The 18,455-nt window shown below is 34.4% G+C and overlaps 1 protein-coding gene across 1 annotated transcript in view; it reads right to left on the bottom strand.

The window, feature by feature from the left end:
* Positions 1-12,191: 12,191 nt before the first annotated feature.
* The window catches only part of LOC106758260, a 19,301-nt gene continuing 13,037 nt past the window's right edge, over positions 12,192-18,455 (bottom strand). Inside the window, exon 5 of the mRNA XM_022780131.1 lies at positions 12,192-12,559. Within this exon, the coding sequence (XP_022635852.1) occupies positions 12,192-12,559 (368 nt within the window). The remainder of the gene's footprint in view (positions 12,560-18,455) is intronic.

Raw genomic sequence — 18,455 nt, 5'->3', positions numbered from 1 at the left:
ATGAATTACATGAAGAATTTTATATGCAACTTCCTCATGGCTTCCCCCATCACAACCAAAATCAAGTGTGAAAACTTCAAAGATCTCTATATGGGCTCAAACAAGCTGGACGACAATGGTATGATAAATGTTAACACCCTAACAAGTGTACCAGATCGTATCAAGTAGTAATAGACAGTGAGTCCAAATATCATTTCCCAAGGGACTCTTAGGCCTAGACGTTCATGTGAATTGATTTCCTAAGACTTGATAAAGATTAAATTTAGGGTTTGTAATGCTAAACGAAAATAAACATGCAAATGCAAAGGCTTGATCAATTGGCAAATAAAGATATGAATGAATAGAGTTGTTGTGGTTTACAATTTCATCCTAATCCACCCTCTTATATCTACTATTCTTATTAAATTCAACTTTATTATCAATGTTCATGCAACTTTCTAATTTACTCTAAACCCAATTCCTCGGCGAAAAGAGCCTATTACCAATTACTAGTTTACTATTTCTGGTCTCCCTAGTAAATAGTAACGCATTAATGATAGAAGCTTAAAGCAATTGACTGTCCTATTCCTATTCCTATGTAATATTTTATAATCAAGAGAATTCTTCTCAGTTATAGATTTTCCCATACGTTCCCATATCGACAACATCAATGATCATGACACTTAATGAGTTGAACAATGCAAGCTTTAATCTCAGAGAAGAAAACACAAACTATTGATAATAAAAGCATATGAAGAAAATAAGAACTTTGATATAAGAGAGTTTCAAAAGGATTACATCATTCCCCAACAACAAATGGTTTAGTTCACCATTGTCATGGTGAAACTAGTTGAATTGAATGCAAAGAATGAAAAGATAAACCCTAGATTTGGTAGATGGGAGCTTCCACATCCAAAAGCCGCCTCCAAGGAGTGTAGAAAATGTTCTGACGTCCTTCTCTACCAAAAGATACCTTCTCTGGTGCGTTCTGGGTCTATTATAATACAAAAAAATAATAGAATTTTGGCTCAGGCCCATAAGTATAGCACTCAGCGCTGGTTCCACCGCTCAGCGGTATGCGACACTTCAAGTGGGACGCTCAGTGTCCATGCCCAGGCGTTAAACATTGTTGTCTCTTAGAAGGCCACCGCTCAGCGGTGATTCTGGCGCTCAGCGGTAGGTGCGACTACAATTTTTACCCCTAAGCATTGGCGCTCAGCGTCAAACAATGGCTTCCTTTCCAAAGCTGACGCTCAGCGCTGAAACTGGTGCTGAGCAATAGCTGCGATTCTTCCTTTGCACCTTTTTTCATTTCTTATTGAGTCCAACTTCTTCCTACTTCACTTTCCATCACCCAATTCTCATTAAATCTTGTCAAAACAATGTAAAACCAAGCATAATATCTCTAAAACAACCTTTGACTCTCTTGCAACCTAACTAAAGCAATTTGCATGATTTCAAGCTCATTCTAAGTCATAAAAGGTGTGTTTTAATATCAATTTCATGTATAAAAATACGTTTTTAGACCGTTATCAATAAACTTTCCACTTTTCTTTTATCTAATAATTATACACGTTCTAATGCTGATCATTCTCTTTTNCTGAAACATGATACTTGTCACATCACTACCATCTTAATCTACGTTGATGACGTTGTTCTTGCGGGCAACAACGCCACTGACATACAACATATCATAAATTCTCTTGACAGTCTTTTCCACATAAAAAACCTTGGCGATCTCACCTACTTTCTTGGCTTGGAAGTGGCTCGGAACAGTTCTGGTATCCACCTCAGCCAACGCAAGTAAACCCTTTATCTTCTCACAAAAGATGGAATGCTCAATTGCACCCCCATGCCCACTCCCATGGCACATTCTTCACGTCTTACTAGTCAAGGTGACCTCCTCAATGATGAAGATGCCTCCTCCTACCGAAGACTCATTGGTAGCCTCATATATCTCACCAATACCAGACTCGACATCACATTCTTAGTTAATAATCTCAATCAATTTGTTTCCTCTCCTACTAACCTTCATCAACAAGCTACTCACTGCATCCTTAGATTTCTCAAGGGAAGTCCTGGCAATGGCATTCTCTTCCACAGTAACAATATCAATCAACTCAAAGCCTACAGTGACTCTGACTAGGCCACTTGCCTCGAATCCAGAAAATCTATTATTGGTTACTCCATCTACTTCGGCAATTCAATCATTTCTTGGAAATCCAAAAAGTAGTAGACCGTTTCTAGAAGCTCTACAGAAGCTAAATATCGGGCTCTTGCCAGTGTCACCTGTGAACTACAATGGTTAACCTACATTCTTGATGACCTTCGCATACTCACCATCCAACCTGCTCTTATCTACTGCGACAATCGCTCCGCTATCTAGATTGCTTCTAATCAAGTTTTCCATGAATGCACCAAACACATAGAAATAAACTACCACATTGTCAGGGATAAGCTCAACGATGGCCTTCTCAAGCTGCTCCCCATTTCCACCACCGAACAAGGAGCTGATCTCTTAACCAAATCCCTTGCCCCTGCTATTTTTAAGTACCTCAATTCCAAGATGGGAATAACTAAAATCTACTCCCAGCTTGAGGGGGGATGTTAACATTAGTTAATGGGCCACAACACCTTACAGCCTAGCCCACTCTTTTTCCCCTTTTTATTGTATTTCTTTCATCTCAGATTATCAAATTTTTACATTCCAATAATACTCCTTTTTCTTATTCTCTCTGGATGCTTCTTCTCTTACGCATAAAGCTTCTTCTCTGTTCTTGCTTCTTGGTGCCTAGGGTTCGTTCTTTGGTTCATTTTTCCAGGTACACCTTCTTGCTTCTTTCCACTGTAATTTGGTTTGCTATTCTTTTACAATTTCTTTGTCCCAATGATTTCTCCCATTATGTTGATAATATATATATATATATATATAAATCCTTACAACTGTATTAGCCTCTTCCCTCCATATAGCACTTTCGGTTCTCTCTTTGCAAATGGGACCATGACCCTTTATGTAACTTCTTAAGGTTACTCTTTTTTAGTTTCAACAATTATAATTTTGCTCCTTCAACAAATTAAAATGATTGCTCGTCTCTACACAATAATGTTGATATTGTTGACAACATAATTTCTATATCACTCTAGCTTTTGATGATGAAAACACATTGCTTAATAACATGCATATGTTGTTGCTGCAATACATGTTCTTATGTTGATTGATTATTATATCTGTTGAACATGTTTATGTACTGTGTTACATGTTCTTATGTTGATTGATTGATATATTTGTGAAACGTGATTATGTGCTTTATGTGCTATGTGCAATGCATCATTACATATGTTTTACTGCACATGTTTTAAAGCTGTAAACCACAAGCACTTTCATGAACTTATCACTGTGTGACAAAGCTATAGTGCAGTCGACTATATTATTAATAGATTCGACTATGCTAAAATCTTTGTACAGATTTTGAGAATCAGTGCTTTGTGAAATTTTTGAGAAGAAAAGAATTTCAAAATGTTTTGCATGTTAAAGTCGAATATATGCGCCACACATTCGACTGTTAGTTATCTGATTTGAAATTCTGTTATGCTCTTGCACTCTAACGGCTATATTTTTAAAAGTTAGTTGAGCATTGATGACTTGGTCAACTGTATTGAATGTGTTCTGTTTTTGGTTGACTGTATGCTACCAGGTTGACTGATTTGTTATAACTATCATAACTGAATTAGTAGCATATTCGACTGAGAGACTGTCTGATTAACAAAAATCTATAAATAAGTTGAACACGAATCTGTTCAAGGACTTTTGATGATATAACAATTTCATTTCTATTTCAGATTGAATTCTCTGTTTTAAGAGCTCCAAGAACACTCCAAGAAGACGGTGGTGATCTTTCTTGAAAGAGATTCAAAGGGAGATTGTCTGCGCACACATTGATTGATCATATTCTGCACAAAAAAGGTGCTTCTGGTTTGATCACGTTGAAGCTTGGCATCCTTAAAGACGGCTGCATATTTTCTGGCTTGGCATTCGTTGAGACTGCTGTTTTGGACCTGTTGATTACAAGGGATAGTTCACTTTGAGGATTGTTCAAAGGGGTGATTGGCAGATTGTAGAAGAGGGGATATCTTGCTGCAAGTCTTGTTGTTCTTGTTGCCTATAGTTTGGTTGAGGGTTAGAGAACTGATTTATATTTTTGATGTGGAGGTCTTCTATAAATTCCTTGTTGTAAAATCGCAACCATTATAGTGCATTTGCTTCCTGGGTTGGAAGGACACTGGATGTAGGCATTGTTGGCCGAACCAATATAAAAACTAGTGTTTGATTTTCTCTATCCCTGCACTTTTATTTTACTGTCGACTTTACTTTTAACGCAGTCAACTAAATTTTTCCGCTGCATACAAATTTTCATTACTTGCATTTCAAGAAAATTCAAAAAGTTTCATACTTTGATTTCAAGATTGCGAAAAGATTTTCTTTTGATACAACACCAATTCACCCCCCCCCCCTCTCTTAGTGTAAAAACGAAGTCTACCTCTTTTACAACAATTGGCACCAGAGTTGGTTTTCATAAGATATTTGAAAAACTAGTTGACTATGTTTTTCTTTGGTTTGACTATAAACCTAGGGATGACTTCCTGTTTTCAAACTTTTGGTGAAGGTGCTTCAACAAACAGACCACCTCTGTTTGCTGTCGAAAATTATCCATTTTGAAAAATCAGAATGCAAATCTTTCTTGAATCGCAAGATAAAGGAATTTTGGATGCCACTTTTAGTGGTCCTTTTGTGCCTACAAAAACTGTTGAAGAGAAAACTGTTTTGAACCCTTTTACTGAGTGGACTGCTGATGAAAATAGAAAAACTCAGTATGATATTAAAGCTAGAAATATTATTGCCTCTACACTGACTATTGATGAATTTTTCAGGATATCTCAATGCAAATCCGCAAAGGAAATGTGGGATGTCTTAGAGGTAACTCATGAAGGCACATATGAAGTAAAGAGAGGAAGAAAGAACTCCCTGATACAAGAGTATGAATTGTTCAGAAAGAAAGCTAGAGAAACCATCTATGATGTGTAGAAACAATTCACTCACATTGTAAATCATCTCATGGCTTTCAGGAAGGTATTTGACAAAGAAGAAAGCAATATCAAGATTTTGAAAAGTCTGAATAGAAATTGGCAACCAAAAGTCACAACAATATCTGAATCTAAGGATCTCACAACGATGAACATGGCTACCTTATTTGGCAAGTTACGTGAACATGAATTGGAACTTGGTAGATTAAAGGATGAAGAGGAGATTGAAGAAAAGAAGTCCATTGCTCTGAAGGCTACAAGTAAGAACAACTCTGAACCAGACATGGATGAGAAAGAATTGATGACCTTGATGGTAAGAAAATTTAGTCGACTTATACATAATGATAGTCAACTGACTAACCATGCAGGTCAAGACAAAAAGAATAGCTTCAGTAAAAATGTTGTCCAGTGTTACGAATGTGGAAAGGAAGGACACATCAAACCTGATTGTCCTAAATTAAAGCCGAAGCAGAAAGGAAAGAAAAGATTCCCTCAAGGCAGAAACTTAAAACAAAAAGGAGCATACATTGCTTGGGAGAACACATATTATGAAAGCTCAAGTGATGAAGATGGTGATCAAGAGGAAGAATCCAACATCTGCCACATGGCTGGAACATCAAGTGATGACAGTGACAGTGATGAAGAATTTGAGAAGCTACCAATATAAGAAAAATATCAACAACTTATAGAGACATTCAGAGAACTACATGCTGAAGCAATGCAACTATAGTAGAAGGTTAATCGACTAAACTCTAAAACAAGAGATTATGAGTATAGAATTAACAACCTTGTTGCTGAAAATGAAAAATTAGAGAAAGAATTAAATGAAGCTTTGTTATCTGCTAAGGATGCTGAAATTAAAACTGTTATAGTAGAAAATGCTTGTGAAAATTGTCCTGCTCATATTGAAAAGATAGATTACTTGACTAGCACGCTAGCTAAGTTTACTCAAGGTAGAGACAATTTAAATGTTGTATTAAAATCATCTGGCAGAGCTATATACAGGCAAGGAATAGGATACGAAGCTCAATCTAACAGAACCAATGCTAAGAAATTTACTGATTTAAGTAAACCTGCTAAAAATGCATGTTTTTATTGTAATTGTGTTGGCCATACTGTTAGAAACTGTTATTACAGAAATGTTGTCGTTCCTAAAGGATTATATGTATGGAGGCCAAAGGAACAAGTGACAAAGACTGACAATCATGGACCCAAAGTATAATGGGTACCAACAACCAAAACTTAAATTGTTTTGCAGGATACATAACAGGTGCAGTTTGATCTCAAGGATGAATCAATCTGGAATAAATCAAAATCTTGAGTATCTACAACTGGTAAAATTGTATCAATTTACTGCATATTGCTAAATTGGATTGGTTGTTGATGATTGATTGCATGAATATTTTGTCTGTCTGCTTGATTCAGTGATTGAGTTTAAAACTCTGTTTTCACGTGCCTTAGTCGACTGTGTTATTAATTCATTCAACTATGTTCTACATGTGTTTTTAAAACTCTAGTTTTAGAACTTTAGGATTTGAATCTGAGGGTCTATTGCAAAATCTTTGGCGTGTCTCTCTATATATATGTGTGTTAGTCTGTTGTACTCAAACACAGTATAAAACAAAACCCTTATTTTGATTCAAGAGAGACATCTTCCTTATTCTATGCAAATGGCTGCTTCTTCATCAAGACCTGGAAAGAGATCTATGTCTACAAGAAGAGAAGTTGATCCTTTCAGTTGGTCCAGTGACGATGACCAAAGAACAAATTATATGTGCAATTTGGGTTTTAAAGAAGTCATGCGACACAAATGTTTAAGCATTTCCTTTTATCAAAATGAAGGATTCAAATTTCAAGAATGGCTTGTTAGGGATGGTATCTCAAAATTTGTGGAGATGCAAGGAGATTGTTATCCAAACTTAGTCAAAGTGTTTTACGACAACCTGAAGAGGGATGGAGATGCAAGGAGACTGTTCTCCTTTATGACAGTTCTTATATGAAACCTTAAACTGTCCAAATTATATAGGAAGAAAGATTAAAACAAAATGTACGAGTAAGTCTACCGACAACTCAAGTTTCAACGCCTTAAGTTTTGAAGCAATGTTTGACATTTCCATGATGTACTCTCTCACATTTCCTTTGCCTTAATACCTCATGGAAACCACGATTTGAAGAAGTGCACTTGTTTCCACATTTCCGTTTTTCACAAAGTGCTTTTCAATCTTAGCAAGGAAATCTTTAGCACTTGTAATTTGTTCCATATCTACCTGTTGAGATTATTGATAAGAGAAGCACTGGTTTAGCAAACCTTAGTCTCACAGTGCTCTAGTCACTCTGGTTTTTTATGATGATAACACATTGTTAATAACACATGAATTATTATGTGTTACATGTTCTATTCTTTATTGTCGATGATATCTTATTGAACATGTTTGTGTTGTTTCTGATATATGTATGCATATTCACTAATCTTATACTTGATACATCACTTGCATTTGCATTATATATGTTTATGAAAAGGAAAACCACATGCACTTTGATGAACTTATAATTTGTGGCAAATCAACGAGTTTTAAGTCAACTTCATTATGAAGCAAGTCGATTAAAACTCGTGACTTTGCACAGATTTTCAAAAGCAATGCTATGTGGGATTTTGCATTGAAAATATTTTCAAATTGAGTTGAAGTACCTAAGTCGACTACATGCGCAGTGGATCCGACTTAGTTAGTTATTTGATTTGAAATTTTGTTATGCTTGTGTACAGTAACGACTATATTTCAACTGTTGGTCAAAGCATTTATTGTGAGTCAATTGTATTAATTGGAAAATCAATTTGGATGTTATTGACTGGTACTATTTGAATTAACTGTTATAACTGTCTGGTGACAGTCGACTTTATTAGTAGCCTAGTCGACTACAAGAATGTCTGATTTATAGAAAACTATAAATAGACGTGTTTCACAAGGAACTAGAGACTTTGGTTAAACTGAAACTTTCATTTTCTTTTTTCAGATTAAGTTCCTGTGATTGTGTGCTCCAATAACTCATCAAGAAGACTGTGGTGATCTATCTTTGAAGAGGTTCTGAAGGAGAAGATTTATGTGCTTTTTGGTTGATCAAGTTCTACACATTGTGGTTTCATCTGTTAATCAAGATTTCTATCAATCTTTGGAAATATTGTTGTTGTTGTCCTGTTATGATTACAGGGGGTTGACTCGTGGAGTCTGTACACTTTGAGGATTGTTCAAAGTGGGTTAAAGATTGCAGAAGAAGGGATATCTTGCTGCAAATCTTTGTTGTTGCTGCCTATATTTTGGTTAGAGGGTTAGAGAGGTGTTTTATATTTTTGACGTGGAGGTCTTTATAAAAGCCTTGTTGTAAAAACCTTGACCATTATAGTGCATTTGCTTCTGAATTGTGGAAGGACACTAGATGTAGGCATTGAGGCCAAACTAGTATAAAAATCTGCATTTGATTTCTCTATCCCTACACTTTTACATTCAGTCGACTTACCTTTTTACGTAGTCAACTTTATATTTCCGATGCAATTAGAATTTTCATTCGTTGCTTTTCAAGAAACTTTGTAAAGGTTTTAACTTTGCAATATGAAATGAGCTTATTAAGAGGCCATTTCTTCTTCTCACAGTTGTTATATGAAACCTTAAACACTCCAAATTGTATAGGAAGAGAGATTAAAACATAATGTACGAGTAAGTCTTCCGACAACTCCACTTTGAACGCCTTAAGTTTTGAAGCAATGTTTGACATCTTCATAATGTACTTTCTCACATTTCCTTTGCATTGATACCTCAGGGAAACCAAGCTTTGAAGAAGTGCACTTGCTTTCGCCTTTCCGCTTCTGACAAAGTGTTTTTCAATCTCAGTAAGGAAATCTTTAACACTTGTAATTTCTTCCATATCTACCGATTTGACATATCTAAATAGATCCATCTTTCAAAATTGTTTGACTTCCTGTAGCTTAGACAACCCTTTCTTTGCGCGCCAAACATGATATTTCGTACAATCCTTCTTCATGTGTCCAACTTTATTGCAAAAGAAACATTTACCAAACTCTTTTTGTTTCTTTTGTGAGGGAATTTTAGGAGAATCACTATTAGGATTATCAATTTTCTTCCTTTTGCCATTATCATTAAAGGCATTGGTTAGGTGAGCACTTTCAGTCCTTTCTTGCTTCAGTCTCTCCTATTCTTGAACAAAATATGAAACAAGCTCATTAAGAGACCATTTCTCCTTCTGATAATTATTTGAAACCTTAAACTGTCCAAATTGTACAAGAGAAATTAAAACAAAATGTATGAGTAAATCATCCGATAACTCAAGTTTCAACGTCTAAAGTTTTGAAGCAATGTTTGACATCTCCATAAGGTACTCTCCCACATTTCCTTTCCCTTGATACCTCTTGGAAAGCAAGCTTTGAATAAAATGCACTCCGCCTTTTCACTTTTCACAAAGTGCTTTGCAATCTCAGCAAGGAAATCTTTAACACTTGTAATTCTTTCATATATAGTACCTCTATAGACCTCTGGAATGCCACCCTTAATGATCATCAAACTCATGCGATTTTAGCGATCCTACTTCTCATATTCTTCCATCTAGCTAGAGATACTTAAGTCCTTAAGAGAAGGAGGTTTCTCAATCCTTAATGCGAGGTCGAGATCCATGTAGCCAATAACTATATCTATGTTCTTTTTCCAATCCATGAAATTTGTTTTGTTGAGAACCGAAACTGAATTTAAGTTGGGAGATATAAAAGTCATCGTAACTATATTTTATACAATGAAAACAAAGGAATTAACCTCACACCGTAAAATGAATAATTATATAAATATATACATATAATGGTCTATCCCATCTTAAAACACCTAATGCCCCATTAATATCAAGTCTTTGGATAGTAATATTAACTACTAGAGATATATTGGTGTAATGATCAACACTGATAATAAAAACATGTCCAATACCAAACCTATCTTTAGATTGATTTTTATCATTGATAGGTAAAGCTTACAATTATCACATGTTACCATCACAGGTGCATATACAATTCGACCAAATATTAATTTTTCTTTGAACTGACCAATACTTGCATGATATGCATAAACACGAACGTTCATAAGTTTCTATGAACTACCTGGATAAAGAAGACTTACTTTGGTGATTTCTTAATTATCAATAGCTCATTTAAAAATTATAAACAAGACCAAAATTGAATTTTATTTATTCCAAATTAATTATTAATTTTACTTTACTTTATTTCAAAATATTTTAGTTTTAATTCTTTATTTTAATCACTAATGGACATGTAATGGGTCTTAACCCAAACTAGGTGTAACTAAACGAGCCAACACTCTATTGAGCCAATCCTAGAATGGCCCACCACGTGTCAAGCGTGTGTAGCCCTAACCAGATGTTTTGCCACAAACCACCATGAATCAGTTTTCTTTCGTCGAAGTGTGTCAACCAACCATCACGAGCCACCGTGATAGCACTGCAACTAAGAAGGGCGTCTAGGCCACCGTAAGACTGTCACTAAACACATATCCCACCGCAACGAAGAGAACCTATGGCAGGTTCCACCACGCCCTTGCTGCAAATGTAAGACGAAACATGAAAAACCTAGATTTGTCGTCGCTAGTCACCAATGTTGCAAGAGCAAGCCTTTGTAATGCATCTCATTGATAAAGGTCTAAAAGCCATTATTTTCATACTTGAAATTCACAGCAAAACACACCTTTTGTGTCTTAGAATTAGCTTGAAATCATGCAAAATGCTTAGGTTAAAGAGAAAGAGAGTCAAAGTGGGTTTTATGGGTTTTATGCTTGGTTTTCCCTTGTTTTGACAGGAATTATCAGGGTTTGATGAAGGAAGTGAAGGAAGAGAAGTGTTGGATATAAAAGAAGGTGGAAGAATGGAGCAAAGTTGAACCACAGCTACCATTAGGCGGTGAAACCACCGCTAGGCGGTGTAATCTTTAATGCGTACACTGCCACGCGCTTAAGGGGCACTGCCAAGGGGTGAGATGAGAATCGCACCTACCATCGGGTGCCCACCGCTGGGCGGTGGACTCGTTAGAGGAATGCAAAGAGACCGCTTAAGCTACAGTGGTAAGGGGTGGAGTAGGTGTCGTGCCTACCGCTGGGCGGCCACCGTCGAGCGGTGTACTTATGGGCTTGGGCCAAACTTCTGTTATTTCTCTGAATTATAAATAGATCCTAGACGAACCAGAGGGATCATCTTTTGGCAGAAAGACGGCAAAACACTCTCTACACACCTTGGAGGAGGATTTTAGATGCGAAAGCTCCAATCTATCAAGTCCAGGGTTAATTCTTTCATATTTTCCATTCAATTCATCTAGTTTCACCATGATAATGGTGAACTAAACCCTTTATTGTTGGGGAACGATGTAATCCTATTTGAAACTCTCTTGTATTGATATTCTTATTTTATTCAAATACTTTAGTTATCAATAGTTTGAGTTTTTCCTCTATACTCTATGCTTGCATTGTTTAACTCATTCAATGTCATGATCATTGATTTTGTCGATATGGACACATACGGAGAAATCTAGACTTGAGGGAATTCTCTTGATACTGATATTACCTAGACATAGGCATAGGATGATCAATTGCTTTAAGGTTCTACACACTGAAATGCATGACTAATTGATAGGAAGACTAGACATATTAAACTAGTAATTGGGAGTAGGTTCTCTTCACCGAGACATCGAGTTTAGGGTAATTTAGAAAGTTGCGTGAACATTGATAACAAAGTTGAATTTAATAAGAATAGTAAATATAGGAGAGTAGATTAGGATAAAACCGTAAACCTCAACAACATCATTCATCCATATTGTTTATCTGTCAACTGATGAAGCTTTTGCATTCATGTTTATTTTCGTATTTGCATTATAATATCAAATTATTATTTATTCAAGTCTTATGAAATCAATTCACATGAACGTTTACGTCTAAAAGTCCCTTGAAAAACGATATTCGAATTTATCGTCTCTTTATTACTTGATACGATCTTAGGATGTTAACACTCGTAGTGATATGTTCACCACCGTGAGCCAACGAAGATGGAGAAAACCATTGATTCTCCACTGCCCTCTAAACCGCGAAACAGTGGGACAAAAAAGCTTCACGCATCTCGTCATCAACCATGATCACCACGATGCAGATCCAAATCGACGCGAGTGTTGCGCGATTGTCACCATATTTCCCGAAGAGTGACACGTTTGAACTATTGTCGCGATGAAGAGAAGGCGAAACACAGAACCACCGTGACCCTCCAGCTACAGAAAACCAAGACAAGAAAAAAAACCACGAACCAGAGAACCAATGGCTAAACCACGGAGAAGCTCCGCTAACCTCCACAAACCTGTCGCGAGACCCACTGCGCGAACCACCATCGAAACTCCGATTGCAAGGTGAGTTCTCCTCCTCTAAGGTAGAACGAAGAAGAAAGAAAGAGGAACCTAAAAACAAATTGAAGCCAGAACGCGAATAAGTGAATATCTCAACGGGCTTCTTACCTCCACCATGACGACAACGTTTAGGAGCATGAAGAAGACCCATTGGCACGCAGAAGTAGAAGAAAATACCGGAGAAGTAGAAAGACCCGTGATGTAGGGCACCAGAATGCGAGATTAGGGACCAATTTAGGGTTTCACAGCAATTGTGCTTCTCATTTTCAATTTCGGTTCCAAAAACATAATTGGGGTTATTAAACCATTTAAGTTCTTAATTGGGTTTTGATTTCATTTTAATCAAACCACGAATCAATGTATAGAAATTGATTACACAAATGTAAATCATAATCAATTTAAATGAAAAAAAAAACCCTAAATTTCATATGCCAAAATTTCTCATAAAATTGAAAAAATAAATAAATTAGGGCCATGCTTGATTAATCATAAATCAACATACTCTTATACCAATTGTTAGATCTATGAAATTCATACATCAATAATTAATAAGCATTAAACCTTTAACATGAGTAGTTCCCAATTTCTTACTTGAATAAGAGGAAAGCATGCCTGAAGCATTGGTCATTGGAAACAATTAATAAATCAACATGTATTGGTCTCTAATCTTTCCTCTATAGAGCACCTTAGATTCCATCTTGATTTTCTCTCTTGATAAGTATAAAGAGAAAGAAATAGGAATAAAAATCGTGTTATGGGACCATGACTCTTTATGTAACCTCTAACAGTTCTCTTTTTAGTTTCAATAATTATAATTTGGTCCTTAAATTAAAATTATTGTTGATTTTTATACAATAAACTTTTCATGACAAATATGTTCTTAGCTATATTTATTTAATTAGGTTACTTTATAAAATTGGTTAATAAACTATAATAATCTTAACCTATTTAATAATTTATTATATATATATATATATGTTTTGTTTTTTTTATAATTAAATATTTGGTACTATGATATTTTCAATTATTAGTGTATTTTTTAAAATCATTACCAAACACATGTTTACTTTTCAAATATTAGCATAAATGAACATGTGAAACTGTTAGAATCGATTTGGGCAACTTTAGTACAAAAAAAAATTTATTAAAAAATATAATTTTTTTTTTAATTTTTTATTAAATAAATATTTGTGTTAATGTCAATTAACGTATGTTAACTAAAAAATAAATATTAAAACATATAAAATTAGCTTTGACTTAACTGATGTCAATCTTATTTATTTTTATTATTTATATTTTTTAAATTAATGTTTATTAAGTAAATGTTAAGTATAAAAACACTAAAATAAATATTAAAAATAAATTAGGTCATCATTAACTTAACATATGTTAACTTTATTTAGTTTTAATATTATATTTATTTAAGTGAGTTGATTAAACAAATGATAAATATAAAAAAAATCAAATAAATAAGTTTAATGTTGCCTTAATAGCCATTAACCATATTTATTTTTAATGTTTTATTTATTTAAGTTAACATAAGATAAACAAACACTAACTTAAAAAAAAAACTAAAATAAATAAGGTTAGTTTGACTCAACCAATGCTAATCTCATTTATTTTTAATTTTTACATTTATTTAAGTTAGTGTCAACTAAGCCGGTGTGAAGTTATATATTTGGAATCCGTTGGTCATATTGAATATAAATTGTAGATTAATTTTATCAAATGATCCATATTTAAAGATGACTAATTTCTTCATTCATAATTTTCTTTTCTTATTTTCTATTAAATCTCATGACACTCATTTTCTTTATTTACATTAATAAATCTTTTCACATTTATATCTTTCATTCATATTCATCTCTTTCACATGCATTTATAACCTCATCTCCTTTGTTCATATTTATTTTTTTCATTCACATTCATCTATTATTTTTTTTTCTTTTATATTTGTTAAATATAAAGGTACCATGCAACATTTTTTTGAATTTATAGTCATTAGCATCGATTAAGCTAACGATAAATTAAATAAATTTTAAAAGAAAAATACATTAGTGTCATTCATATTAACACTATATTACTTTAATATAAAAGTTAATTTAAAAAGCCAATTTTTGTTAGAATCAATCATAAAGCTTGAAATCAACTAATTAACATTCATGATATCGCATGTACATATGACTTAAATCCCATTGTTTGGATCGATTTTTATTGAAACTAAATATATATTTTCTTCGTAGTGAATGTCATTGAGATTCAATTTAACATTAAACATAAAGATAACTTAATTATAAAAGATAGAAGTGCGTCATAATAAAAAAAGAGAAATATATCAATAACTTTTTTCATTAGTTTGTTATCAAATTTATAATGATATTAAGAAAAACAATGACAATAAAATAAAATATTCAAAAGATTAAATTAAGTCCTCTTATGAACTAAGTTAAGACAGCTTACTGAATTAAAATACAAATAGCTTAAAAAATATTAATATTCAAGAATAACTTCAAAAAATATATTTTGCAAGATAAACTTTAAAAAGTCTTTATTATTATCTTTTTAAAAAAAATTGTCTAAGTTTATAGGAATAAATGGTTGTATAAATACTACTTGATAATCTTAAAATTTTAATTATTTCATTGATTACCGTTTTTGGTTAAAAGTCACATATCATCAGTTTTTCAATTTTTTTGTTACTTTAATCGGTCCTTGCTGTTAGCACCATATTAATATCGTTAAAACGGGTGTTATCTATCAGTTCGTGATTTTTATTTTTATTTTTTTAATATATTTTTTTAATTATATTTATTTTTACTTTTTATTTTTTATTTTTTATATATTTTTTAAAGTAAAAACTTGTCACCTGTGAAATTGATATTGTCACGTGACAATGAAAATGTGACATACACTGTGTCACTCATGTCACTCTTATGTCACGTGTCGTTGTTAAGAATGCACATTAGTAATTAAACTGTACTAAATTATATTAAATTACAGTTAACTATATTTTTAATAAACCAAAAAAACTGAACTACTTAATCCTATATATGAACTGTATTGCTTAATAGTTAAACTGAACGTATACCAATTAACTAATAACCAAATCTTTCTAAGACTTAGTATAGGTCAGTTTTACTATACTTGTTACTTCCATTCATAAAAAAATAAGGTTAGCTTGAGAAGGAATTGGAATTGTGGCAAGAAAGGGAGGAATAGAGTATTGGGAGCAGATGTGACTAGGAAAGGAAAGCAAAGGTCAAGGTATGGGTTTTTGCTGCAAAGTCATGGTGAATTTGATGTGCTCTGTCATTTTATTTTGATTCTTGTTTCCTAAATTTGATGTTGTTCTAAAATGTTGTGAATGTTCATTTTGACTTTGAGGTTCTGTTGATTGGAGTTTTATCATTTTGTATAGTGCGAGGTTTGATGATAACGGTTGAAATACCGTTATTTTTATACTTAATTTTAATACTAATAACACCCTTTATGACTTAGAAACTAGCTTGAAATCATGTTTTTGCTTCAGTTGAGAGAATAAGAGAGTTGAAGGTGGTATTATTGCTTTTATGCTTCGTTTTCCTTGTTTTGGCAGGAATTAAGATGAATGAGATGAAAGAAGTTGAAGTAGCAAGGAGTTGGATGTTAAGTCCCTAAAAAGTGTACCAGATTGTTATCAAGTAATATATAAACAGTAAATTCGAGTATCGTCTCCCAAAGGACTCTTAGGCCTTATCTTTCATGTAAATTGACCTTATAAGACTTGTAAAGAAATAAATTTGTGGTTGAATGCAAAGAATGAATATAAACATGCAAATGCAAGTGATTCAATTGGCAAGGAAAAGATATGGATGAATGGAGTTGTTGGGGTTTACAATTTCATCTTATCCACCCTCTTATATCTACTCTTCTTATTAAACTCGCTTAATTATCCAATTGCCATGCAAACTTTCTTAGCCTACCCTAAACCCAATCTCTTGGCGAAAAGAGTCTATTACTAACTACTAGTTTACTATCTCTAGTCTCCTTGAGTAATTAACAATGCATTAATCACAGAAGCAAAATACAATTGATCGTCCTACCCCTATCTCTAGGCAGTATTGATTAATCAAGGAATTCCCTATCAGTTCATGACTTCCTCATACGTCTCCGTATCGACAAAGGCAAATATCATTTATCGAATGAGTTAAATGATAAAAGCATTAAGCATAGATAAGAAACTCAACAATTGATAATATAAGCACATGCAAGCATATGAATAAAGCAAGAATTTCAATATAAGAGAGTTTCAAAAGATTAAATTGTTCCCCAACAACAAAGGGTTTAGTTCACCATAGACATGGTGAAACTAGATGGAATTAGATTAAAGAATGGAAGAGAAAACCCTAGATTTGATAAAATGGAGCTTAAGCATCCAAGAAATCTCCTCCAAGGAGTGTAGAACTGCTCTAGGCTTCTCTGCTTGCCAAAAGAATGCTCTGAGGGTCGCACTGGGGCTATTTATAAAGCATAAAAGTAACAAAATTTAAGCCCAGACCCAACATTGCACTGTTGAGCGCCTAAATTGGCCGCTCAGTGGTTTGCCTCCAAGCCGCAGAACCGCTCAGCGGTCCAATACGCTGCTCAGCGGTGGCCCTCTCATCGCACAGGACGGTCAGCGACACCGCTTGGGCGAGAAACAGTGAATGCACCCTGTTGACAAATTAGCAAGAGTACCAAATCGTACAAGTAATATAAATGGTAAGACCAAATATCGTTTTCCCAAGAGACTCGTGTGGATTTCTCGTTCGCGTGAATTAAAATAATAAGACTTGAAAAATAAAAATTAATAAATTGGATTTGAGAACAAAAATATTAACATGCAAAAATAAAGTTGATTCAATTGAAAAACGAAAACAATGGATGAATGGATGTTGTTGGGGGTTTACAATTTCATCTATTCCGCTCTCTCTTACATACTACCCTTGAATATTAGATGGATTCAATTGTTATGCGACTTTCTTAGCCTCCCCTTAACCCGATCCCTCGGCGAAAAGGGCCTAATATTAATTACTGGCTTGCTATCCCTAGCCTCCCCTAGTAATTAATACCGCATTATNAANAGAAGTTAGCGCAATTNATCGTCCTACCCCTATCCCTAGGTGGTATTGCAAAATCAAGAGATTACTCACCAGTTCATGTCATTATTGTACATCCCCATATCAATAAAGACAAACATCAATATACCGAATGAGTTAAACGATAAAGGCCTTAAGCACAGATGATAACCCAACAATAATCAATCAAAACATATGGAGACCATAAAAATAATCAAAGGATTCAATAAGAGAGAGTATCAAAAGATTACAACGTTTCCCCCAACAACAATAGGGTTTAGTTCACCATAGTCATGGTGAAACTAGATGGAAAATGGAAGAAGAATGGAAAAGCAAACCCTAGAAAAGATGAAAAGGAGCCTAAGCATCCAAGAGATCCTCTTCAGAGAGCAAAATTAGGTCTGACCGTTCTCCCCTGTCAAAAGAATGATTCTGAATTCGCAATAGGGGTATATATAGGTGAGGAGCGCATCAAAAATTGGGCCCAAGTCCAGCGAGCCACCGCTGGGCGGTTTAAGTGTGCCGCCCGGCGGTTTGCCACAAATCGCCCTAACGCCCGGCGGTAATCGCCACTGCCGGGCGGTTTGCCTCAGGTCTGCCCAGCGTCATCCGCCATGGCTTCTCCTCGTCCTGGACCGCCCGACGGTTTAAGTGTGCCGCCGGGCGGTGCGTCGACTCTTCAAATCTTCATTTTTCTGCTCTTTTCTTGAGTCAACGACCTGTATCTTCATCTCCATTCTCTACTTTTCTCAAATTAGCTTCAAAACAATGCAAAACAAGCATAAAATCGCTAAAAACAGCTTTTGACTCTCTTCAGACTCATTTATTGAGTTTTGCTTGATTCTAAGCTC

This window comes from Vigna radiata, chromosome 4, assembly GCF_000741045.1.
Source record: "Vigna radiata var. radiata cultivar VC1973A chromosome 4, Vradiata_ver6, whole genome shotgun sequence".
Lineage (NCBI taxonomy): Eukaryota > Viridiplantae > Streptophyta > Magnoliopsida > Fabales > Fabaceae > Vigna > Vigna radiata.
The sequence above is the reverse complement of the archived record's forward strand: the minus strand, read 5'-3'. Positions and strand labels throughout refer to the sequence as shown.